The sequence below is a fragment of the Phyllostomus hastatus genome, unplaced genomic scaffold, assembly GCF_019186645.2.
Source record: "Phyllostomus hastatus isolate PE091 unplaced genomic scaffold, TTU_PhHast_1.1 phas_contig_477, whole genome shotgun sequence".
Classification (NCBI taxonomy): Eukaryota; Metazoa; Chordata; class Mammalia; order Chiroptera; family Phyllostomidae; genus Phyllostomus; species Phyllostomus hastatus.
The window spans coordinates 3,995,016-4,018,546 of NW_025333889.1; the positions used below are offsets into that span (position 1 = coordinate 3,995,016).

The window sequence follows — 23,531 nt, forward strand, 5'->3', positions numbered from 1 at the left end:
ACCGTCCCCGGACAAAGGTGCCCGCCCATCTGCTTCGGCACGCGGGCGCGCACCTGCCTGTCCCGCCAGCCCACCTGCCTGGCTGTGCACCTTTGCCCACAACTGTCTACTTCACGGTAGAGAAGAGCCAGCGGTTAGAATAAACGTGCACTGGAGCTTAGTTCTGCATCTCCGGGGACTCTAAGAACACAACCCACACAAAACCATGCCAGTTCTACCACGGCCAGACCTCCTCATCTGCCCCCCCACCCGGCCCCCGGGCATGATACCGGATGTCCCAGAAACGAATCTTCTTGTCGAAATGCCCACTCATGACACACTGCTCCGTGCAGACGATGTCGTTGCAGCTGGAGCCCGCGAACACCGTCTTTATGCCTGAAAGAAAACCGAACGTCAGCAGTGAAGCGGAGGCCCCCCCACGGCGGTCCTCACCACCTCGCCGCCCTCTGACCCCGAGTCACGGAACGACTCATTTCAACGAAGCCTCGGACACGAGAAAGGGCCAGCGCCTCCGCGCTCCCCGGAACACGCACGTGGACCCGCGCTCCGACCCCGCCCGCCACACTGAGCGAGCGCTCCCACACGGACACTGGCACCCCGCCGCCACGCCCCATCGCGCACACAGACGGCGGGCCCGGCTCGCTCACAGACTTTGCTGCGCAGGTCCCAGAGCTTGAGGGTCCGGTCGTGACTCCCGGAGACGATGCGCGCGTTGTCCAGCAGGAACTTGGCCGAGAGCACCTTGCCGCTGTGTCCCGTGAGGGTGTGCTGGGGGAGAGGAAGCACGGCCGGGTGAGCGCCCAGGAAGCCCGTCTCACTACGGCTGCTGCCCAGAGGGGAGGTACAGAAGGAGGAAGGGGATACATCTCCCATCGCAAACAACACTAAAAAAGCCCCCATAAAAACCAAAGCCCCACACACGCCCCCATGCTCAAAAAGGAGGTGCAGCCGGAGGGCCCTTCGGAGACAGGCCCGTTGCCCAGACTCCCCTGCACCGTTCCCACGCCTCCTCTGCGAGTCTGGGTGACACGAAACCACAGAATTTTAAGAGCCTGGGCTTCAGCCGGTGTCTCTGAAAGCCAGGTCCCTGCTCAGAGCTGGAACAGACCGGCTCCCAGCGGGCATGCCGGCCCTCACAGGAGGACACACCAGGCCCCTTCAGTGCACAGCTGGAAGCCCTGGGGGGTCTGCGAGCAGAGGTCTCAGCGTGAAAGTCAGATCAGAGCCAGATGCCACCCTCCTGCAATCACACCCCTTCCCAGGCTGCCTGTGGGATGCCAACCACGCGTCCTCCGTGGGCTTGCCAAGGAGCACAGGCCTGGGGCATCGCCGTGTGTCAGCCGCCCTTGTGCCCGTCGGAGCACTGCTGGGGCCAGACGGGAGGGAGGCGGCTGGGGATGCTGCGAGTGCAGGGCGGGGGCCTGGGGTCAGCCCTTTTACTGCTCATCATTGACCTCTGTTATCTCTGCAGAACCTCAGAGGCTCAGAAGGCACTCCCTGATGTTTTCTAATAGAAAAATAAAGCCTCGGAGAAGACTTCACTGGCAGCGACGGGTTCTAACCCCGCTCCCAAGGCTGAGGCCTTGGGGCGCCCTGGTGCGGTCCAGGTGTCGAGGTGCTAGGGCCCTGGCTCTCCTCTGGGCCAGGCGGAGCGGCTCCACTGGGGGCGGGGGCAGGAGACGTAGCCACAGCACTCCTCCTTTCCGAGGAGAAGTCCGCACGGCTTGGCTGGGCGGCATCCCGCAAAGCACAGGTTGCTGGTTCAGCGGTCCCCAGTTGGGGCGGATGCGAAAGGCAACCCAATCGATCAATCGACGTTTCTGTCACATCGATGTTTCCCTCCCTTTCTCTCTAGGATCAATAAGCATGTCCTTGGGTGAGGATAAAAATGTTCAACTTCTGTGTGCACGCACTGTCTGCCTTCTTCCTTACAACACAAGTAAAACATTTCACAAACAGGGAGGAGAAGATGGGGCCCACGGACGGACTATGTGAGTGCACTCACTCATACACACTCCAAACGCACACGCTAGTATTTCCGTATATTTCACGAGAAAATATCCCCAAGAACGTACCTACGGCTTTTTCAACACCATAGCAGGGGCAGTTTTCCAGGTGACAGCTGGAACTGCCCAGGCCTCGGGCGTCACACGGATTTGGCCCTGCACAGCCGGGTCCCTAACTTAATCTGAGATGACCCTCGTCCCCGCGCTGGTTCAGGAGGATGGGGCAGGCACGGGGAGGTGGGGGACAGCATCAGCTCTCTGCCTTCTCGCGCCCTCACTCTTAGGAGTCTCCCCATAGAGACTCTAATCGAGAATGACCTTCGTGCAGTGAGAGGGGACAACTTCACTGAAACATCCCGGCCAGCAGGCGGTTGGGTCACTAGGTTTCACGGGAACAAATGACGCTGCAGTGAACACCTACGGGCACACGAAAGGGACGTCTTCACTTCCCAGCCCTCCATCCGCATCGCCAGTCGCATTTTAAAAGGACTGGACCTCCGCCAATCTTGTTCTTGGTGGAGACCCTGCTGGACCTGCCTCGGGCCGCCGTGTGCGCGACGGTGGGGAATCTGAGCCCCCGCAAGTGTTCACTTTTGTCAGTAAAAGTCCTTATTGTAAGTGGGTCAGATTTATCAAACATTCTTTTGTCCACTTAGTGCTTTTGATATTTTTAATATTCAATTTTAACGCTCCTTTTAGGTTTTATGTCCATCTTTTCAGCAAGGGCTCATGAGACAGGGTGCAGCGGGCTCAGCGGTCACAGCAGCCGAGCCCGCACGAGGGGAGCCCACGAGGGAAGCGAGGCTCTTCACAGGCCCCGTGTGCCACGGCGGACCCGAGGGCCTCCTACCACCCGGGCAGCCACCGTGACCATCCACCAAAGGCAGCTGAGCCCCTAAAATGCAGAACTCGAGAGTTTTCTGAAGTAGACGCCTGAAGGCCAGTCCTCCGGCAGCCACCTCCCCCCACACACAGTCAAAGGAGCGAGCGGGCGGGTTCTGGAACCCCGCCCCTGACGTCACACCCAGGGGGCACCGGCTTCAGGCTGCTAAGGGGTCCGTCACAGCCGGCTCTGGGGTCCTGTCTGGGGCACTTTGTGTGCCGGGCTGGCTCGAGGGGCGCCTTGCTGAAAGGGTTTTAAAGAGGCACTCGGCCAGCGGCTCTTCGCAGCCGGCCTCTCCCAGCGCCATTCCCTCATCAGAGAAGGGGGAGGTGCTGACCAGGGCTTGGAACCCGAGTGCAGAACACGAATGTCCACTCGTGCCTCCTGACGCCCCCCGCTGACGGGTCTGAGTGGCAGCCACGGTCCCCACGGCGGGGAGCCCACCCACTCCCGGATCCTGCTGAGAGCCCGACGGGCGACGAAGGCCTCCTGACCCCGTCACGCATTTACCGCCAGGAAGGGCTGTGCGCAGCCCAGGGGCCCACACGGCCAGCCGGTCCAGCAAGGGAGACAACGGCCCCGGCGCCAGCCCCCAGCCCGTCGTCGTGACGCTCCCCCACGAACTCAGCCCGCCTGTGCAGACCTGCTCACTTGAAAGCCGTTTCCCGACAGTACGGGCTCTGCCTTCCAGAACCACCTCGCCTCCAAGTCTCCTCCTCGTCCTGGTGGCCCCAGGGGCTGAGGCCGCCTGCGCGCAACTGTGCCGATTAGAAACCTCCATTCTGCACGACTGACCGACCCCCCCGCTGCTTGCCGGCTCCTCCGAGGGCTCCAGACGTCAGGGAGGCTGCCGGGCCCTCTCCGCCGGGGCAGCAGTTTTGCCGTATCCCAGGCTGGAATGATCCAGGCGGATCCAGAACGGGGAGGAACGCAGGTCTCAGTTCCAGTTCTCGCCTTCTGACTGGTTCGCTCCGGGACCTCAGGCCAGCCTGAGCCTCGGCTCCCGCGCCCACCCACCTCACCTGGGTTCCCGGGGACCGAAGAAGGCAGTGGCGTGCCTGAGACCCTCAGGCCTGGGGCTGACACACAGAGGCCACCCAAGAAGAAAAGCCCCATTTACTTTAGGAAAATGAACAACTGCAGACACGTGCAACTCTGTCTTAAACGCCCAGTAAGCAGCAGACGGGCACACGGAGTACGCCAGACCAGGGCACGGGGCACAGGCTGCTGCTGAGAACAGGCTGGGCCGTCTTTCCCAAGTCTGGGGCGCAGGGCCATCGCGCTCCAACTGGACCCTCGCTCAAGCACCTGGAGACGTGAACCGCGGCCCGAGGCGAGTCCAGGCCTGCCGGCGGGCCCCCGGCAGCCCACGCGGCAGCGGCTTCACTCAGACGACGGCACGGGCGGGCACCTCAGCTGTCACAAGAGGACACGATCGCTGTCGTCTTCACGTCTCAGACTCTGAATGTGTGGCCCTGGATCTTCTTTCAACGGGGAGGAAGGGGTTACCCGCCTTGTCGTGCCTGCTAGCTTCTGACACTGGTCATCTCCCACACAGCTCCTCCAAGGCAACGCCGTTTCCCGTGTGGGTCGACACACAGCTGCCGTCAAAGGTGGTTGGTGAAGCGCCTACCCATGTCAGGTTCACCCTCCACCGTATCTTTCAGCGGCCCTGACCCAGTGAGCTCACGTGACGACTCCTCCAAGCTTAAAGAGAAAAACCAGTCTCCAAATGATGCGGTGGCTTTCACTGTAACACAGGCGACACAGTCCTCACGTTCCGGTCTGTGGCGGAACCCAAGGGACTTCTCGGCAAGTTCGGGTTTGGGCACAGGTTCCCTCCACACCAGCCCCCGGCCCCCTCCCTGTCCCTCCCACCCGACTCCTCGCGTTGGCAGCCTCAGAGCTGCTGCCCCTCTATCGTAAGTGCGCCCACGGGCACGTCTGCGGCCGGCTTTCCAGCCACACTCTGCGACTGTGACCAAGTCCTGGGGCCTGGAAAAAACGCAAGTTATTGGGCTGGCCAAAAAGTCCGTTTTTCCCCCCACCCCGGTAAAATTAAAGACACATTTTTCATGTTCACCGTTAACTTTATTGATTTGGGTATTTTGAGTATGCTGGCTGTCTCCCGCTACTGCCTCCTAGTGGGGAGAGGGCAGGGGTGCTGCTAAACACCTTCCAGGGCATGAGACGGCCCCACAGCTCAGAACTATTTGGCCAGAATGCCGACAGTATCAAGAAACGTCGCAAACCACTTTTGTCACATCTGGTAAGTCACAGCACCCTCTCCATACACGGTGCAAATCTTTTTTGTGTGTTTCAGTTGTGTTTTTCTTGCAGTAATAAAGCATAATACACCGAAAATGGTGCATATTTTCTTCTATCTTCAATATTAAAATGGCTGCACAAAAACTCACCAATTTTGATAAGTTTCTTTTTTAAATACTCGCTGATATGGCAGCTGTCACAATACAATCTAACAAAATGGTTTCAAATGAAATTAAAGACAACTCAGCGCTACCAGAGCCACAGAACAGAAAACACCACCGGACCTTCTGGCCGACCCGGCAGAAGCCGGCGGCACTGAGGCCGCCGGGGCCGGGCCAGCCCGGCGCCTGGGAGAGCACCTCGCTCGTAGGAAGGAAGAGGCGCATCCCGCACCTCTCCCAGAAGCGGGAGGGCTTCCTATCACAGACGCTTGACACCGCATCTCGGACAAAGTGAGAGTGTGAGGCGGAAATGAGTTTTCCCAAGGAGGACAGAAAAGGGCGGGGGAACCAGGTGTGACTTCCAGGAAAACGTGCGCACAATTCTCCTGAACGAGCGGACCTGCCACCGCCTACGTGTTGTGCCCTGGGGACCACGGAGGTTTGGGGATCACACCGATCCTCCCATCTGGGCCTTACCCGCAATCGGTAGTCGTCCACCGTCCAGATGCGGCTTGCAAAGTCATTTGAAGCTGCTAAGAGGTAAGATCCCTACAGGAATAAAGGGGGATACAAATTTCAGCCAAAAGAGAGGAATTCAGTGTACACAGTAAAACACCCCAGCATCAACTCCAAGAAGGTCTACATATTTGAAACTACACGCCTGATCCAAATACCAACCATCATTCCCAATGTCCTGTCAGTCACCCACCTGTCACCTTCAGACCTTCCCCCTAAACTCACCCAGTCTCGCCCGAATGTGGCAGAACCCTCCCGCTCAAGGTGGAACCCAGCCACCTGCGTTCACCCCTCCCCCCCTCTGGCCCGCCGCCGCCTTCAGTAACAGCGAGTGCTACTTCTCTACACCGGGGTGTCAGACTCATGTTCCCCAGGGGCTACAGCAGCCTCCCAGTTACCTTCAAGGGGCCGAATGTGATTTCAACTCCTTAACAGTTAAGGAGAAGTCACATGTATACAGTCCTAAAGTTATTTCAGCCCTCTGAAGGGCTGAATAATCAACCTCGAGGCTGATGTGGCCCCCGGGGAACATGAGTCCGACACCCCTGCCGTACACCATTCAAGCCGGAGCACCCAGGGGAACCGACTGCCCCCACCGTGCCTCCCCTCCCAGCCACCCCCTTGGAGATCTGCTCGACTCTGGTGCAGGCCCAGCTGGACACCCTCTTCTCCATCCACAAGGCCTTGGCCCAGCCGGGGCCCTGACCCCGTCCGCGAAGATGCTCACTGGCTGGGGGAACACAGAGGGGCCTCCCCAGCCAGCCCTCAACTCGGCCAGCCCAGAACGTGTGCTCCGCCCGCGCCCCCTCTAACACTGGCTTTACTCAGGATGAACAGCAGACGCACCAGGTGGGTTATTTTTGAATTTGGAAACCCAGGTGTGTTAAACTGCCTGTAAACACCTCTACACTCACCTATGTCCCTGGTGGCCGATACTTACAGCGCTATCGAATTCAATGCTTGTGATGCCCGCGTTGCTGCCGGAGAGGGAGCCCTTGAACTCACACTTGTCTGGACAGAAAGATGGAAAGACAGGAAGGTCAGGCCACGACGTGGGGTGAAACGGGGCCCCCACAACGCAACGGGAGCCACCTCCATCGTCACGGCAGCGGCACCCTGTGCCACCAGTCGCCCAGCAGGACCGTCGGTGTGAGGCCGAGACTCCCTGCAGCCAGCTGCTGAGAGCCGGGAAGGGGGGAGTCGGTGCAGAGCCCAGCATTCTGCGCGTGCGCTCTTTCGGAGAAAGTCAGTGTACATATGTCCATCGACTTAGCATTTCATTCAGTTCTGTGACATCTCAGTGCAATGTTCTAACTTACATAAATATACCTTTGGGTTTAACCAGTGTTTGTGCCAACTTAACTATCCGTTTTGTAGAAACAGACCATCAAATTTTCAAAATCCTTATCTGAGGCCGGAAAAAGAGTTTTCGTTTTAGTCACGGGTAGGTGTCTAGTCGTAAGGAGGCTGGTTACGCTCGTGTGGCACTTCCGTGGTTTGTCCTTGCGCTTGCTCACTCTGTGCCTGTGCACCCCGAGAGCCTGGCCACCCAGCTGCCTGCCGGTGCTCCCTGCTCCGCCCAGCCCCCGGCACCACCAGAGCCAGCCACTCGCTCCTGGGCGCTACTCTCAGGCAGCGCGGGCCTGCACGGCAACCTCACTGGTGCAGGCGGACACAAGCTAGAGGGGCGCAAGTCTCCGCAATGACGTGATCACCCATGTAAACCTGGTAGTGTCTCCCCGAGTTCAGAATACGGGAGACACCCACCTCTCCAGCTGCACGGGGCCACTGTGAGACCCACAGGGAGTGACCGACGCAGGCCCACGGGCACCGCCGACCATGGGACAGGGAGCGCGCGTGCGCTGTAACTGCGGGGACGTGACAACGTGGTTCCTACAGAAACCTCGCCAGCCTGTCCTCTGACCTCGCTTCATTCAAGTGCGTGTGCGTTTCACCGAATCTCGAAATGCCAAAACTGGGCCACGCCCCAGCGCCGGACCTCTAAGGGACGGACTCAGTCACCCCTTCCCGTGTCGGTGCCGTCCCGTTCCCCGGTGCTCTGAGGCCGTGTCTGAAACGAGGCCTAATTAATCAAAGACCGGGTCCGATCTCAGGGCCCCTGTCTGGCAAGCTGTTGTTAAGTGTGTTTTTTCAAGGCCGTGCCCACTGGTATTCTTAAGTGCGTAAGCCACAATTTCATGTGTAGTTTAATTAGAGTCCACAACTGTTTGATTTTTCATTTTCCTTCTAAAACCTGTACTATCTGGGATGATGTTCTGATTGTACCTCTTTCTCACACACACACACACACACACACACACACACACACACTCAACCTCACTGCACTTCCCGCCACCACCTGGAAACCCAGGGCAGCCCCCCTTGGCCCTGGAGTGTAACCGAGATAGCAGCGATGCTCTAGTCGGCCCCCGAGACCACGTGCTGCGTGTTGAGAAGACGAGCCGTGCAAAGGCTGCCCGAACCCAAGTCAGCCGGTGCCGCCTGCACAGCTTCCTTCCACACCCCCCGGGGGTCTCACCTCCGCACACTTCCCAAAGCTTGACCCTCCGATCCATGCCTCCCGTGGCCAGCAGCCGGGAGCCGGGACTGAACTGCACGGCGTTCACCTCCCCGTCGTGGGCGTCCTGCAAGACAAGCGCCCCCTGAGACCCGGCCCTGTCATTCCCGAGGGGGACGAGCCGGCCCCCGACGTCTCCCCCAGGGCTGCACGGTCACACCTGCAGGGAGGGGGTCCCAGCAGAAACGAACTCGGGCGCCTGGCCCAGGCTTTCCTGAGACTCCGTCGTCACTCTACTCCGATAGTCCGCAGTCCCATTCATTTAAACACAGTGCAACCTTCTCGAAAAGGATTCAAAATCTGAGCAAACTAACCGCTTCATAAAGTTTGTTTCCACATTAATTTTACTTCTTCTAGGAATAAGAAATTTCAATATATAGTCTCGGATGATCTTTACAGCTTCCAAGTAAGACTGGGGACACCTGCCTCTTCAGTCCAGACGGAACGGATGCCTGTCGCACTGTGTCCCAGACAGCACGGCTCCCCGACAAAGGAAGCTGCCACGGCCTCGAGAACGGGGGCATGTTCCAGTGTGGGGCCTGGACCCGGGTGGATGCAGTGCCAGAACCACACAGCGGGGCTCGAGAGGGACCTGTGGAGGCCCTCGTGCGCACTGGCGGTGCGGCCCCCGCCAAGCCCCCCCCACCCCCGTCCTGGAGCCTCGACTCGCTCGCCGACGAAGCAGCATGCCCACGGGCCCCGTGGCCCAGGCCTGTGCCCGGCCACAGGGCCCTCCAGAGACGTGGGCAGGCGCTTCCCGGGGGGCAGTTTACATTCGCCAGAGGGAAACTACCGAGTCTGGCTTCCACCCGGCAACACGTGGCGCAACAAGGGGCATCTGTGTGCAGGACACGGGAAACCGAGTGAGAAGCATCCCATCCAGGAATGGGGCGAGGGAACACCGGAAGTTGTCCATGTACGCTCCTCTCTTTAAGCCACAGACACGGACTAAAACACGGACTGCTGGACGTTGCCTATGACTGAAACTGAACAATAAATAAGGTTCTTTTACTCCCCACTTCTGCTTGAAAATTTCCGGAACAAAAAGAAACAAAAAGACCACGGAAAACATGGACTCTTAATATCAGACCATCAAACAGGTCATCCGTCATTGTCCCTAAAGGTCATCTTGGGAAGATGAAACCTCACCTTCGCCTTTGCTTGGGGCTGAACGAGCTGCTAAAACGTTATCGCGAGCGTGACTCTGTTAACTGACCGGATGCGCACGGCACTTTGTCCTTTCTTTGCTTGGCGATCGCATTTCCCACCCACCCCTCCTCCGTGTCCCACCGCTGAAAAGCTATATGACAGGGACCAAGCCTCTCAGCCCCACGCAATTCCCTTCCTTGTCTTTGTTTAAAGCAACGTCCACCGAAGAGGTCTCAGATTGAAAACTTGAGATCACGCACCGTCACACCCACGGCTGCCGCTCGTCAGCCTCCTGAGAGCCGGGTCTGTGGGAAGGCTGTCAGCTGTGAACTGTCCACTCTCAGAACACGCTCCGACAGCATTCCGGAGTGTCAGCAGCCCCACTGCCCCGTGCACACCACTCAAATGTGACGGGAGGAAAAGAAGGGCTGCTGGGAGTTGAGGGCGAGGGAGGGCTGTGACATCAGGTGCGATCAGACCTTTTACCAATCATCATCGACCTCCGGGAGGCGGCCGGCGGGCCTGCGCGGGGGTGGGGCGGGCTCTCTGGACAACGTCCAAGGCAGTCCGTCCGTCGCTCAGCCAGTTCACGGTGTGCACGTATCTGATTATTCAAGTGCCTCCTTACGCCTGGAACTGACAGCTCCCCCATAAAAATGCCACCCCGTTTTCACAGCAAGTCCTTCTCTCCCCTGAGAGCTGGCTCCTCCGAGGTGCCGCATACAACCCCAGAGTCAGCCCAGCGGTCCTGGCCCTGCTCTTCCTGTCTGCCCGTCCACCCCATATGCTCCCGGGCCCTGACCAGGCACTCTCCACGCCCCCAGCTGGCCGTGTCTGCGCCCCGACCCCAGCAGGGACCCAGCTCTGATCTCTAGCCGACGGCCCCAACAGTACAGTGGCTCCCGCCAGGAACTGACGCCTCCTTCCAACCACGCGCTCCTAACAGTCGGAGGTCTCACAGGTGTGCACGTGAACCACGGAGCCAACCGCTGCCCTGCTGACCCTTCACCACAGGCCACTGACTAGACTCCGACTCTACACTGGAGCCAACTGGTGACAGCAACTGTGTGAATTATTAATGTCTTAGCACCCCTAATGAGTCTTCCTTTGCCCCGTCCCGCCTGCTTCCAATCCTCTCTCTCAGCCAGTGCTGTATGGTGGAGGATGGCTGTCACACATTGTCGTCTGACGCTAAGCAAAACGCAGGACTGCCCCCACCGGACAGAGCCGACAGGCACAAAGGCCTGCGCTACAGAGAAAGCATGCGAGAGCTTGGCCGCCGCGGGAGAAAGGGCCCGTTTGCTGCCACACTGCTACCACCCGAGGCTGGGGGGGGCGGGGGTGGGGTCGGTCGTACTTACAAAGACACACACCGCGGTGGTTGGGACCCTCACTTCTTTAGCAGAACCGGGGTGAGTATCCACACTGTCCGGGGGGGCTGGGAGGGAAGAGACGGAGCGCCTCCTGAGAAGCAACAGGAAGGAGAACGTCAGGCAGGACAGCGCGAGGCTGATCGTCCGCCAAACCCAGAAGGGATTCAAAGACCTTTGCTAACAACCAGCAGCTTCTCTCCCCTCTGGACCCCTTACAGAGTGACCGGCCACACGAGAAGCATCCTCACTCCCACGACAACTGGGCAGACAAGCGGCACACACTTGTTCTCTCCGCCTGCCGCCCACGGGCTCCAGAACCCAACACGGAGGAGCGATCCTGCACAGCGGCTTCCCGGTCAGCAGCCCCCCGGGGAGCCTCCCCGACGTAACGGGACTGCCGGCTCAGGAGGAGCCCGCTGGCAGTTTTGTGAAGCAGTTTAAGGGCGCTCAGTGCCCAGTCACAATCGCCCTCAGCGCACACCGCGGTCGGGGGGAGTCGAACGCGGGGGAAGAAAGAGCAGAGAGAGCGTGGCTGCCGGACAAAGCGCTCGCCCCACCGCCCCGCTCGCAGGCCGGCGGCACCCCTCGGAACATGCAAAGCGTCTCGGTTAGCACACGCACACGGATGACAGGGGGCAGCGAAGCGGTGATCAGCGTGATTGTCAATGACCCGCACCCGCATGCCGGGGTAGTAGGGGTGGGTAATGGCTTCACCTGGCAGCGTCGGAAGAGTGGTGCCCCCCAAGGGGAGACTCGGACAGACTAGAGGTAGAGGGTAAGGCCGAGATCACCAGGCAGCAAGAGTCAGAGAAGGAAGTTGAGGAGAAAGGAAGAAGCCAAATGAAAAGCTGACATTAAGGCACCTGTCCAGTCCGCACCACTGAAACTCCGGTGTGTGCTTACAGAAATTATAGTAGATCACGTACACAGACTTGGGTATATTTACACACATTATCGACAAGGGGAGGTGAAAGATTTCTAACCTACCCAAAGATATTAGTGATAGAATCCAGAAGGCCTCCAGCAGGCTGCGAGAGTCGCTTACTAAAGAGGAGGGGAGGATAGGTTTAAACCTTAGAAACATTTTTCCCAAATAATCAATCAATAACAACAGTCCACAAAAATAGGTACCTGAGAAAGTTTCCCAGTGAGTTCCCAAACCCCCGCCGAGCAGCCCACCGCAGTGCAAACCACCAGATGACAGTGGGCAGGAAGGAGGAAAACCCAGCCTCAGAGTTTCAGGAGGAAACGAGGTTCCCTAGCATTATTAATTGGCTTCCCTGGAAACCATGTTTTTGACAGCGAGACTGTCTAACTGGCTGTTAATAACCAGTCCCCATTCTTTCAGCCCTGCTTTCCCAAACCGAAAGAACCCCGGAGCCCAAGTGAGATAAACAGGATGATCTAACTAGGCACCCCGCCTGACAAGGTCTGAACCTCTGTCCACCTCTGAGCAAGCCGCTGGGCCTCCCCGGCCTCCCCGCTCAGCTGGCGGCAGCAGGAGGGAGGGCCGCCCGCCGCCCGCTGAGCCGAGCGCAAGGCGGGGACACAAGGAGCCCGCCCACTGGTCTCTGCGGTTGTGGGCCACGACGCGCTGTCAAACCGCGCCCCAGCGCTCCTTTCCCGGCTACTTACGAGGCCGTTCTGCTGACGGCTCGCATGGGGGAGGTGTCCTCGGTGTGCTCAGAGGTTTCGTCCACGATGACCTCGATGTCGTCGTCCCTGGAAGGAGGGGCAGGGGGCCGAGTCTTTGACTCTGCTCGGCAGGCACGCCGCGATGGGCCTGCTCTGCAGACGCTGACCCACCTCCTACCCATGCATCCCCTGTGCTTGGCCGTGACAGCCGTGGTTAAGGGTTCGCTGGAGGAAAAGGAACTGCCACGCTCTAAACGTCCAACCCGTTCCATCCAAATCCGGAACTGCAGCAGAAAATAACCTTAAAAAGGAGCTTTTGACCCTTTAAATCGCACTCGGAAAGCAATTAAATAACAGTTCATTACGTCTAAAACCGCCTAACCAGAACCGAGGCAGAGTCTCTCCATCAGAAGTCTGGTCTGCAGCCGAAAGGGCCCTGCCCTCGAACCACTGGACTGTCCTCACCAACACACACAGTTCCCGCGAGACGGCGGAGGGGCTCAGAGGACAGGAAGGGGCGGCTACGCAGCACAGGACAGGAGTGTAGGGGGAAGGTCCCGGTGAACAAGGGACCGATAACAGCGCAAGGAAATCCACGGTTGCCTTAACAGCCATTTTAAATATTATTTTAATAATATCAAAAACAGGAAAGTCTTCTAAAACTCTCTGTCAGAATCCCAACACAACCCATTCTGGCTCGGGGTACTTTATAGTCGAGGCGCCCGGTGCTCCTGACACCTGGGGAGCCCACGGCGTCTCACGCGACGCCACCTGGTCCTCAGAACACACGCCTCTGCTCTGCTCACCCCACGGGGCCCAGAGCACCTCTGGAACGCTCCTTCTCCCCCCGTTTTCCTGGAGGGGGGGGCAAGTCATCGCTTTGGTCTTAGTGACCTCCTACCAAGTTGCAGTCTTCAGAGAGAAGTAAAATGGTAAGATGTCATAACCCAAGGCTGTTATCACCTGACTTTTGGATTCGTAAGAACTTGAAAGCAAGATTTTTTTCATGCTTGATTATCTGGATAAAGTACATATATACTTAAGAACCTGTTACCGAGCAAGTTAAGCCAAGTCAAAGTAAGCTTATTGTCCTGGGCTACTGCTTCTAGGAGCCCACGTAGCTGAGCCCAGCCCGGGCCAGGGCGCGGAGGGCGACAAGGGCCGGCCTGGAGAAAGAGGACAGGGCCGGGCTTCCTTTTCTCCTCACCGCGGTCCGGGCAGTCACTTGTGCTCGCACGGGGCGAGGACAGACCGGCAGAGAGGGCAGGAGCAGCAAACGTGAGCTGAGCCCATGCACACGCTCTCGGGTAGAATTCTACAGCCACAAAGGCACCGGCACTCTGCAAAGGCCCAGCGCCACGAGCAAACACTGGGGTCTGGCACCCGATTATCAACCCTTCAAACACGGAAGTGCCCTTTCCCCCAGAAACGCCTCTCTCAGGGGCGCACGGAGGCTGAGAACAACAGGCCCTGGACACCAGACCCCCTGCGTCTGCGTCCCAGCTCGGCCCCGTTCTGCACATTCGACCGGCTGAATCGCTCACACCCAGTCACCTGTTCTCGCTGGCAAACGGGAGGCAGGCAGAGGACGCTTTGTACGCTGTTATTTCTAAATCAAATCTCACTCCCAGGTCACTTATTTATCTACTTCACGGTTTCGGGAACAGACGTGTGAAGTTCCCTTTGCACACCTGAGAGTGCAGAAGAAACGCACGCCCTACACCTGAAGCAAAGCTCGGTGTGAGAGCATTCTTGTTTTCTCATCAACAAAGACCTGTGTCTGGTAGATGGCTACTAACGGAATTTAAACCCCGCCCCTCCACCTTTGAGGAAGCAATTGTTAAAAAACTGGATCGTAATTCTAATACCATATTCCAGGCTATATTTCAATAGAAAAGAACACAGCCTGAGCTAGAGACAAAAAAAATTCAGTTGTCAGAACAGCCACCACCTCAAAACAAAGCTCTGGTTCTCAGGCAGACTCTCCACCCTACCCCCAGGCCGGGAAAAGCTCCAACTGATTCTGTTCCTCTTGTTCCACGGGGCCCCTGCCTTCACTTACGCGTCTAAGGTTTGCCCCAATGTCCCCTTAAAGTCACAGAGCGAGAGAGCAGGAGAGCCAGGCCAGCATCGCACTGCCCAGCCCCAGCCCCAGCCCCAGCCCCCGCCCCAGCCGGAGCAGAACTCGGTCGGTGCCAACAAGAAAACAGCGGGGCTGTCGGCTGCCAGGGGTGCAGGGAGTCAGAACTCACGCTCATAGCGCGTGACGAGCGTAAACGGGAATGGCTTCCTGGAAGGTATTGAGTGTTCTTTAATTTTCTCCCTTAATCTTTTACCCCTCTTTTGACAATCTATACAATGGTTTCATATAAATTAAAAAAAAATCTATTTAAAAGGAGTAAATCACATTAGGAAGAGCACAGTTTTGACTCTCGTGTCTCTACTTACTGCTCCACGGGCAGAGGTTCCTTCGCTGCTTCTGCGAGCTCTTTCTGCAGCCGGGCTTGCCGCCTCCTATTTAAAAAAAAAACAACAAAGTCCACTATTTATGTTTGCTTGGAGGCAGCACGGGGCTTTGGCTCTTAATCAGCCAGTTCTAAGAACACATCCAAACATTCACTGCACCCAAAATAAGAGCCACCCTAGACAAAGACACCGAAGCCCCAGACCCACACAGGTAACAGCCGTGAGGATCCCCTCATGAAGGACGTCGGAGCAAAGCCCAGAGGAAGGGCCGCGCTATTAAAGAGGGCAGTGAACCGCGGCGGAGGCCGGCCCGCTGGGGCGGAGGACCGCACGGGGTGAAAAGGCGCATCGGGCGCATCCAGAGTGAGTCTCGGTTTGCCCTCTGCAGCAAACGGTCCCACACAAACACACCTGGAGCCTGAAGAATAACAGTTAAGATGTGCTCGGAATTTATCATGTTTGTGCCCGGCTCAGTCCTATTATTTTACACGTGTTAACTCGTTCAGTCCTCGTAACAACGCTCGGAGGCCGAGTGGCGACATTCCCGTTTTACAGATGAGGACGTGCGGGTGCAGTGAGTCCTGAGTCACCTGAGTGCACGTGACTTCAGCTCGCTGGGGCTGGACCCAGAGGTCTTGGCCGTGGCAGGGTCTGAATGCTGCCAATGGTCACATCCCTTTTCATGAAAACCGTTCTTGTCCTCCTTCCCAAGTCCCAAATGCAGGCGCTTCCTACTGTCTCCCCTTGGCCTCCTCCTGGGGTCTCACCCCTGGCCCGGAACTCTAGCACTGCTACTGAGCTCCGGTCAAGAATTCTGCTACACACAATGAGATATCACTTCTCACCAGTCAGAATGGCCGTCATAAACAGAGCAACAAATAACAAGTGTTGGAGAGGTCGTGGAGAAAAGGGGTCCCTAGTGCACTGTTGGTGGGACTGCAGACTGGTACAACCACTATGGAAAGCAGTATGGAACTTCCTCAGAAAACTAAAAATGGATCTGCCTTTTGACCTGGCAATTCCACTGCTGGGACTCTATCCTAAGAATCCTGAAACACCAATCCAAAAGAACCTATGCACCCCAGTGTTCATAGCAGCACAATTTACAATAGCTAGATGCTAGAAGCAACCAAGATGCCCATCAGTAAATGAATGGATCAAAAAAACTATGGTACATTTACACAAGGGAATTCTATGCAGCAGAAAGAAAGAAGGAGCTCCTACCCTTTGCAACAGCGTGGATGGAGCTGGAAAGCATTATGCTAAGTGAAACAAGCCAGGCAGTGAAAGGCAAATACCATATGATCTCACCTTTAACAGGAACCTAAACAACAAAACAAACAAACAAGCAAAATATAACCAAAGTCACTGAAATAGAGGCCAGGCTGACAGTGACCAGAGGGGAGAGAAGAGGGAATTTCAGGGGACAGTGGGAAGGGTTCACAGGAACAAGTATAAAGGATATGTGGACAAAAACTAGGGGTGGATGGAAATGGAAGGGAGGTGGGGAGCGATGGGTGGGTAGGCTGGGAATAAAAGACAGAAAACTGTACTTGAACAATTAAAATTAAAAAAAAAAAAGAAAGAAAAAGAATTCTGCTACAATTCTTTTTAAGCCTCCAGCAGAAAGATTAATTCTCAAAATGGGGAAAAGTCCTCCAGGTGACATGCCAGAGTCTTGGGAAGGAACAAGATTATTATAGCTTGAAAAATTATGTTACTATCTTAAGTTTACACCTGGAAGATGAAAAGTGTTACAAGTGACCAAAAGACCAGTTTAACAAGTTGTTTCTAGCCAAACACACGCCCTAGGAGCTGTCTCTGAGGGAAAGGCAGCATTTCGGTGTGTGCCGTGTGGGCCACGCTCCTCCGAGGGAAAGACCCTTGTCTGTAAGGGGTCAAGGGCAGCCCTAAGGTCACGGGGGAGGGAAACACCTGCCCCCGGCCTTCTGGGACTACTGAAAGGAGGCGGCCTTCCCACTCCTCCAGCTCCGCAGCAGCCGCGGTGCCGGACGGCAGCATGTGCCGCAGCCCAGTGAGGGAGGCATGGAGGCAGGGCACGACCAGCCATCCCAAAGCAGTGCGCCACGCTGAGCCAGGTAAACAGGAGCTGCTGGAAGGGGAAGGGCAGTAACACAGGCAAGCAGAGGACGGCACGTCCATGTGTGTGCACACCCCTGGGAGAACATTCCAGAGGACCGCTTCCTCCAGAGAGTCTGCACCGTCCCCCCCCACGCACGGGGAGGCTGCGGGGCTTCTCCTCAGCAGCCACACACTCCCGCACCTCCCCCTCCAGCACGCAGAGCAACGCCTCAGGCGGCTCGCAGCCTTGCCCTCCCCTCCCAGCTGCCTCCGAGCTCCGAGGCCTAGGACAAGCTATTCCACTCCCAGTCAACACCAGACAGGAAGAATGTAAAATATTTTCTTCGTAATATGGTAGAAACTGAAAAGGGTTAGAAAATACAGAAAACTAAGAAAGACAAAAGCCCCACTGCATGCAAACATCACCATTGATTGATCTCCCGAGGGACACGCTGCTTCTACTTACTCACCGCAGTGAATGGCGAGCGACCTTGACACTTGGGAACCAGACTCATTACCTCCTCAGGACGAAGCCCAACAAGTGGGGACACTTTTCAGACTGCCTCCCAGTCACCCCACTGTCCTCCAGGCTGCACAAGTGGACTGCCCGTCCCCACCCTCCCACCTGCCTCCCAACAGCCCCCGCGGCTGGGTTTACTGACCACGGTCACTCTCCTGACCCGTCCGTCTCGGCGCCCACCATTACCATTCATTCCTCACGGGTGCTGTTAAAGATGTCTGTTTTATAACAGCGTGTGCTGGTTGACTGTTTGTGTCCTTTGACAGTAAAAAGTCTAAAAATTTTACCCAGCCCACTCTTTATTTCCATTCCTTTTAACGTTTTAAAAAGTCCTCCGACACTCGGTTTAGGAACTTTTCACAAAGTAAACAGCGGACGGTCACATTTTTGCTTCTACCTTAGGGTTCAGTACATGATTTGGTAGGGCTAGTGCTGTTACTAAGACTCTCATTTTCATTCATTCATACACTGTTTTAGATGAACTGCAATACTCTTTTCAGATCCTACACTACTGACGTGGGATTTAAAACGCTGTGCCCTAGTCTCCGGAGAAGGCTCATCACTATTAGTTTCTCAGATGACCCTCCTTAGGTTTCCTAGGGGGAGCACCCCGGCCGCCCCCTCCCTGCCCGTCAGCCCGCGCTCGGCACGCTCCCCCGGCTGCATGGCCGAAGCTCCTCTCCGAGTCCAGCCAGGGGCCCTCCCTTCTCCTCTTCCTGGCTTGGTTGGGGATGCACGCAGGACGACGGGCCTCCGTCACGCTTGTAGGGGCCTCTCTGGGGGAATTTTCACAAATTTCCCTAAAGGGACTGACTCCTCTGTTACACACACTATTGGCTGTTTTTATGAAAACTTTTTGTTCCCAGTTTAAGGGGTTTTCTCCAGGATCGGGAACTGATTCTGAGCAAACGGCCATTTCAGGATCTAGTAAAGTGGTCACATCGTTTATTTTCTAACAAGATATATTTCATTGCTTTCCCAATAAACCATCTCTTAGTTCCCGGGATAAATCCTAGCAGAACTTCAACGGATTTTTTTAAAAACGTAAAAATGAGTTTGATATAGGAATTTCACATCTATGTTCATGTGAAGTTGTATACTAGCGAAATCAGATTTTTTGGTATGGGCCTAAATAGTTTTTACAAAACTTGGAGGGATTTCAATTTCTTTCTAATTCTGGTTTAATATTTATATTACTCAAAACTTAGCTTTTCTCTTCAAAACACTGAAAGAATTCACTGGCAAAATCAGCATGGGCCAAAGTAAGCCCTTTGGAGACGTAATCCTTTGTTCGGCTGCCAAACTGTTCTTATAAATGCAAATCTCTTTAAATCCGCCCTTGCTATTTCTAGTTTCGATAGCATTTTCTGGCATCCCCCACCCTGTGGCTGGCGCTGCCAGCTTCGCTTCCTTGTTTTCAAAGACCGAGGTGCGACCTCACAAAACAAGGAACCCACACACCATGGATTCACTTCCCACCTCGAATCCTTTTCATTCTCCGCATTGAGGCGGTTGGCCTCCTGGGCTTTCTCGGCCATCCACCTGGTGACCAGCTCCTGGTTCTCCTCCGAAGTCTTCCTCAGCTTCTCCTCCAGGGCCGTGAACGTGATCTGCAGGGCGTCGTACTCGTCCTTCAGGGTCTGGTTGGCCCTCTCCAGGTCCTGCAGCTTACTGCGCAGCTCCTGGCACTCCGTCTCCAGGTCCGAGATCGTCTGCAAGCACTCTGCGATTCTGAAAGCAGACACGCAGGGGAGGGGTGGCGCCACGCAGGAGCCCTGCACCGGGGCCAGACGACCTGGACCGGTGCGGTGCTCGAGCGGTACTAGCTCGGGCACCTCAGCCATCACACCAGGCGCCGTGCAGGAGACCTCATCTTTATCATGCCTCACTCAGCTTAGCCCAGCCCCAACCCCTGGGACACCCCATTAGAAGAGGAAGCATCTGCAGTCAAGTTCATCCAGACTATGAAGGACTACTAGAGCACCTTTCAGAAAAGCAGGGTTTGAAGGAAAGGGAGCCTTTGCTTAGTCGAGTGGTCAATGGAGGCTTCCGGGGCTGGAAACCCTATGCATGCCATCAGCTCTACTGTTCACCGAGCGAGAACACCTGAGAAGGTTCTCCACCGTTCTAGGCCTCTAGACGCCCCTCCCCGCATATTAAGGGGAAAGACACAGATGAAACTGAGGCTTGATTCCCTGTTTATCTTGTCTGCCAGGCTTCTCCTGCATTGAGAATAATCCTGCCCACAAACTCATCCCTGTTCTCGAGGGTCACACACTTGCTATCCTGGCCCCACCTCCACCACAGCCGACACCAGCTGCCACACCCGGTGGCCACGGGGAGAAATGCAAATGCCGCAGGGATACCTGCAAGGGCCAGAGGTACTCCCGAGGAGTATGCTGGGCACCTGGAAGACTGAGGGAACTGTCCTTGCCTCCCCTCGCCCCCAGGCGGCAGAAGATCCCTTGCCATGCATGCACAAAATGGCACTCGCCGTGAGTGCGACACGGCTGTCACCTGTCATCGCCCACCACCGGCGCTGCTCACAGAGCACAGAAAACAGAGGCGCGACCCCATGACCAGTCCCGAGGGAGATGTTGAATCTACTCACTTTGCTTCATTCACCTGCATCTCCCTGTCCTTCTGCTGCATTTGGTTGTTCAGGTCGATCACCAGCTGCGCTAACTGTGGGCAGGAAGAGCACGCTCATGAACTCGGGCGGCAGGGCCTCGGCTGAAAACTAAGGCACAGCAGGCCGTTTCACTTTTAGGGAGGGAAGGGTGCCCGTGGAGTCGGCCCACGGCAAGAAGAGACGAGCTGGGCGGCTGAGAGGAGCCCAAGGGCCCGTGGGGGTGCTCACGGGCACGCGTGTGATGCGTCCCTGCTGACGGCAGGCTCGGCGGAAGACGAGGGGTCCAGGCGACCGCCAGGTTCCTGTGGAGGCCAGGTTCCTGCCTACCCCTCCACCCCAGCTACCTTTCTGCACTCTTTAGCTGACAAAATGATCCGTTCAGGTGATCCGTAAATTGCATATTTGTTCATAATTTACCATCATGATTGCACCCAGGGTCAACACAGCACAGAATTTGATTCTTTCTGAAATTTCAGGATTCACTCAAAAGCTTTCCAAAAAATTTATTTCTTTACTGAGGTAACATTGGTTTATAATGTCATAGAACTTTCAGGAGTGTGACATTACATATAATTCGACATCTGTGTCTACTAGACCAAAAGTCTAGTTCCCATCCGTCACCACACGAGTGACCCCTTTACCCGATGCGCCCTCTCCCCAGCCCCTCCTCTCTGGCAGCCCCCACCTGTCACGTGCCTCTGCGAGTTCTCTCAGAAACTTTGGGAAGGTACTAGGAGGGCCTTCAGCGGACCAAGCAGAAAGCTTCTTTTCTTTCAAGTCTTTACCTGTCCTTTTCACACCGCCTTGGGGCGTGACGCCAGGCAGTGATCTCATGGCTCGCCCCCTCGCTGGTGGGGGCAAAGGCCTCACACCTGTCCTGCTGTTTCATTCACGTGGATAGAGCTGGCGATGCCACATGTAGCCAGGGCGGCTGCCAGCCAGCCAGCCAGCCTGTCCTCCCCACCACGAGACCCCCGCGGAGCGGAAGACAGGGGAAGAGAGAGGCCACGCTCACCTCCCCACGCTTCTTGTGCAGTTCGGTCAGCTCCTCCTGGTGCTTCATCCTCAGCTGGGCCATCTCCTGCAGCTGGCCATCGTTCCACGTGCCATCATGTCCGGGACTGACTCCCCGAACCGGGCAGATGAAGAGAAGGCGCAAAAAAGAGAGGGGGAAACAAATCAGACCCCAAGCTCCCTCAACCAGGCAGTCAAATGATTAACTCCAGAACTTCAACCCTGAACACGACGACACAGCCGACACAGCGGGCCAGGGCCCCCGGGTGAGCCGAGCGACAAGCCACTGCAAACCTGACGTGGGGAGGAGACCAGCCACCGCCCCGACCACCAGGCGTGTCGGGGACGAAGGCTAGGTAACTGTGGGGGAGACAAGTGGGCTGCTCGCGGGTCCAGCACACGAGGGCCAGCGCCGTGCCGGGCACAGCCCCCGGGACAAGGCAGCACCCGCAGAGCTCCCGCCCCTGCAGCCGGCAGTCGGCTGCGGGCAGAGACAACACACAGTCCCACGAAGGGGGGGGGGGGGGGCGGGGTCAGATGTGCTGGGAAACTAAGCAGGAACGGAGGGGAACAGAGCGACAGGGGTCCCGTCTACGGTCCTACCACAGAACACACCTGACCTCGTCTGATCTTAGAAGCTAAGCAGGGTCAGGCCTGGGTCGTGCTTGGATGGGAGACAGAGCGACCGGGGCCTACTCTATGCAGGGCAGTTGAAGAAGGCTTCTCTGAGGTCCCCGTGCAGAGACTGGAAAGAAATGTCTAGGAAGCCTACTTAAAAAACTACTGGAATCCACTGTTTCGAGGCTGAAGAATTTAATTTTAATCTTTTTAGTAAGCAAAGGGGTTAAAATATTTAAAAGGGAAGTCAACTGATATAAGTAAAACTTTTAAAAGAGTTTTTAAAATTTCATTCAATTTGCTGCGACTGGTGTGACTCAGTGGATTGAGTGCGGCCTGTGAACCGAAGGTTGCTGGTTCGATTCCCAGTCAGGGCACGTGCCTGGGTTGTAGGAGGGGACCCCGGTGGGGGACACACAGGAGACAGCCACACATTGATGTTCTCTCCCTCTTCTTCTCCCTCCCTTTCCCTCGGTCTAAAAATAAATAAATAAACTCTTTAAAAGATTTTTCATTAAATGTATTGGGGTGATACTGGTTAATAAAATGATACAGGTTTCAAGTATACAGTTCTATTAAGATTCATTAGGACAAGACAGGCAGGACTTAAGGAGACAGGAAGGAGAAGGAAACCTAAAGGGCGTCACTTGTGCTAAAAGCCCATAATCTCAAACCAAGATTTAACACCTGATCAAACTGCAGTTTCAAACTCCTCCAGATCAACCAAGCAGTCTACAAGTTCAGTTAACACCTAAAAGGCAATCTGTCTCAGGAGCCTCTCCATTTCCTCCCTCCCCGAAGAAGGAAACAATCTGCAAGATACAAACTCTTTTGGGAGGGGCAATAAGCCTTTCCTTTCGGTTGTTAGTAGCGCCCTTGTCCCACCCTTCTTCCCACGAAAACCTCCCGTGCTGTCCCACTCCCTAAAGGCCCTTCCAGTCGCTACAGGGGATGCTCCAGATTCACCAGATTCAGATCTCACTATATCCAATCAGATCTTCAAATTTGCTCAGCTGAATTTTTTTTAACAAGCCCATCAGGCAGCCATCTTCCGTGCACTCACTCATCACCCTAGCAAGCACACCCTGAAGAGACCCACCCCACTAGACTCAGTTTTCTCTGCACCCCTAAGGCCGGGCCAGCACCACCAGCACCAGCAGCACCGGGTGCAGAAGCCTGCGGCCACAGTGCAGGAGGGAAAGGACCGAGAATAGACGAAAGGAGGATGGGCGGGCCGGGTGGGGGAGAGGCAGCAGCAAAGTAAATGTAAACCAAGGGACAGATGCACAGGGGACTTGGGGCGGAGCCCACAGCCCTGCAGATCTGAGTGTGTGTGGGGAGGGACGGGATCCCCCAGGGAAAAGGGAACCACAGACAACATATGGAAAATAACGGGAGAGGCCTGATTACGAACACAAGTCACTGGCGGGGGGGGGGGGGGGGAGGTCGTGCTCCAATGGAATCCTCGCCCCAGTGATATCCAGTAAAAAGAACTGTTTCACATGAACTCACAGAACCTTTCTAAGCAAGTGAGTCTGACTGACAGATAAATACAGGAACATCATCACCAAGAGTCTAACCTGGTAGAAATAAATTGTTCTGGGTCTTCCACTGAGTGATTCAGATGGAA

At 56.1% G+C, this 23,531-nt stretch overlaps 1 protein-coding gene and 2 non-coding genes across 5 annotated transcripts in view; all 3 read right to left on the bottom strand.

Annotated features, from left to right (window-relative positions):
* Positions 1-23,531, bottom strand: part of ATG16L1 (autophagy related 16 like 1) — a 33,605-nt gene that overhangs the window by 4,885 nt on the left and 5,189 nt on the right. The window contains exons 3-15 of one of the 3 annotated variants that reach the window (XM_045845720.1): positions 21,285-21,390; positions 20,249-20,322; positions 19,117-19,368; positions 15,018-15,083; positions 12,570-12,656; positions 11,922-11,978; positions 11,649-11,696; positions 10,923-11,025; positions 8,374-8,479; positions 6,775-6,845; positions 5,796-5,867; positions 648-768; positions 270-375 (exon numbers count right to left, since the gene is read on the bottom strand). In XM_045845720.1, coding sequence (XP_045701676.1) covers positions 270-375; positions 648-768; positions 5,796-5,867; positions 6,775-6,845; positions 8,374-8,479; positions 10,923-11,025; positions 11,649-11,696; positions 11,922-11,978; positions 12,570-12,656; positions 15,018-15,083; positions 19,117-19,368; positions 20,249-20,322; positions 21,285-21,390 — 1,269 coding nt within the window. The remainder of the gene's footprint in view (positions 1-269; positions 376-647; positions 769-5,795; positions 5,868-6,774; positions 6,846-8,373; positions 8,480-10,922; positions 11,026-11,648; positions 11,697-11,921; positions 11,979-12,569; positions 12,657-15,017; positions 15,084-19,116; positions 19,369-20,248; positions 20,323-21,284; positions 21,391-23,531) is intronic. The other 2 variants (XM_045845721.1, XM_045845722.1) reach the window with 2 other exon arrangements.
* LOC123823281 lies at positions 1,199-1,455 on the bottom strand. The gene has a single exon (XR_006786512.1). It is a non-coding gene; the product is annotated as a small Cajal body-specific RNA 6 (non-coding RNA).
* On the bottom strand, positions 9,791-10,062 carry LOC123823282. Its single transcript, XR_006786513.1, has one exon. It is a non-coding gene; the product is annotated as a small Cajal body-specific RNA 6 (non-coding RNA).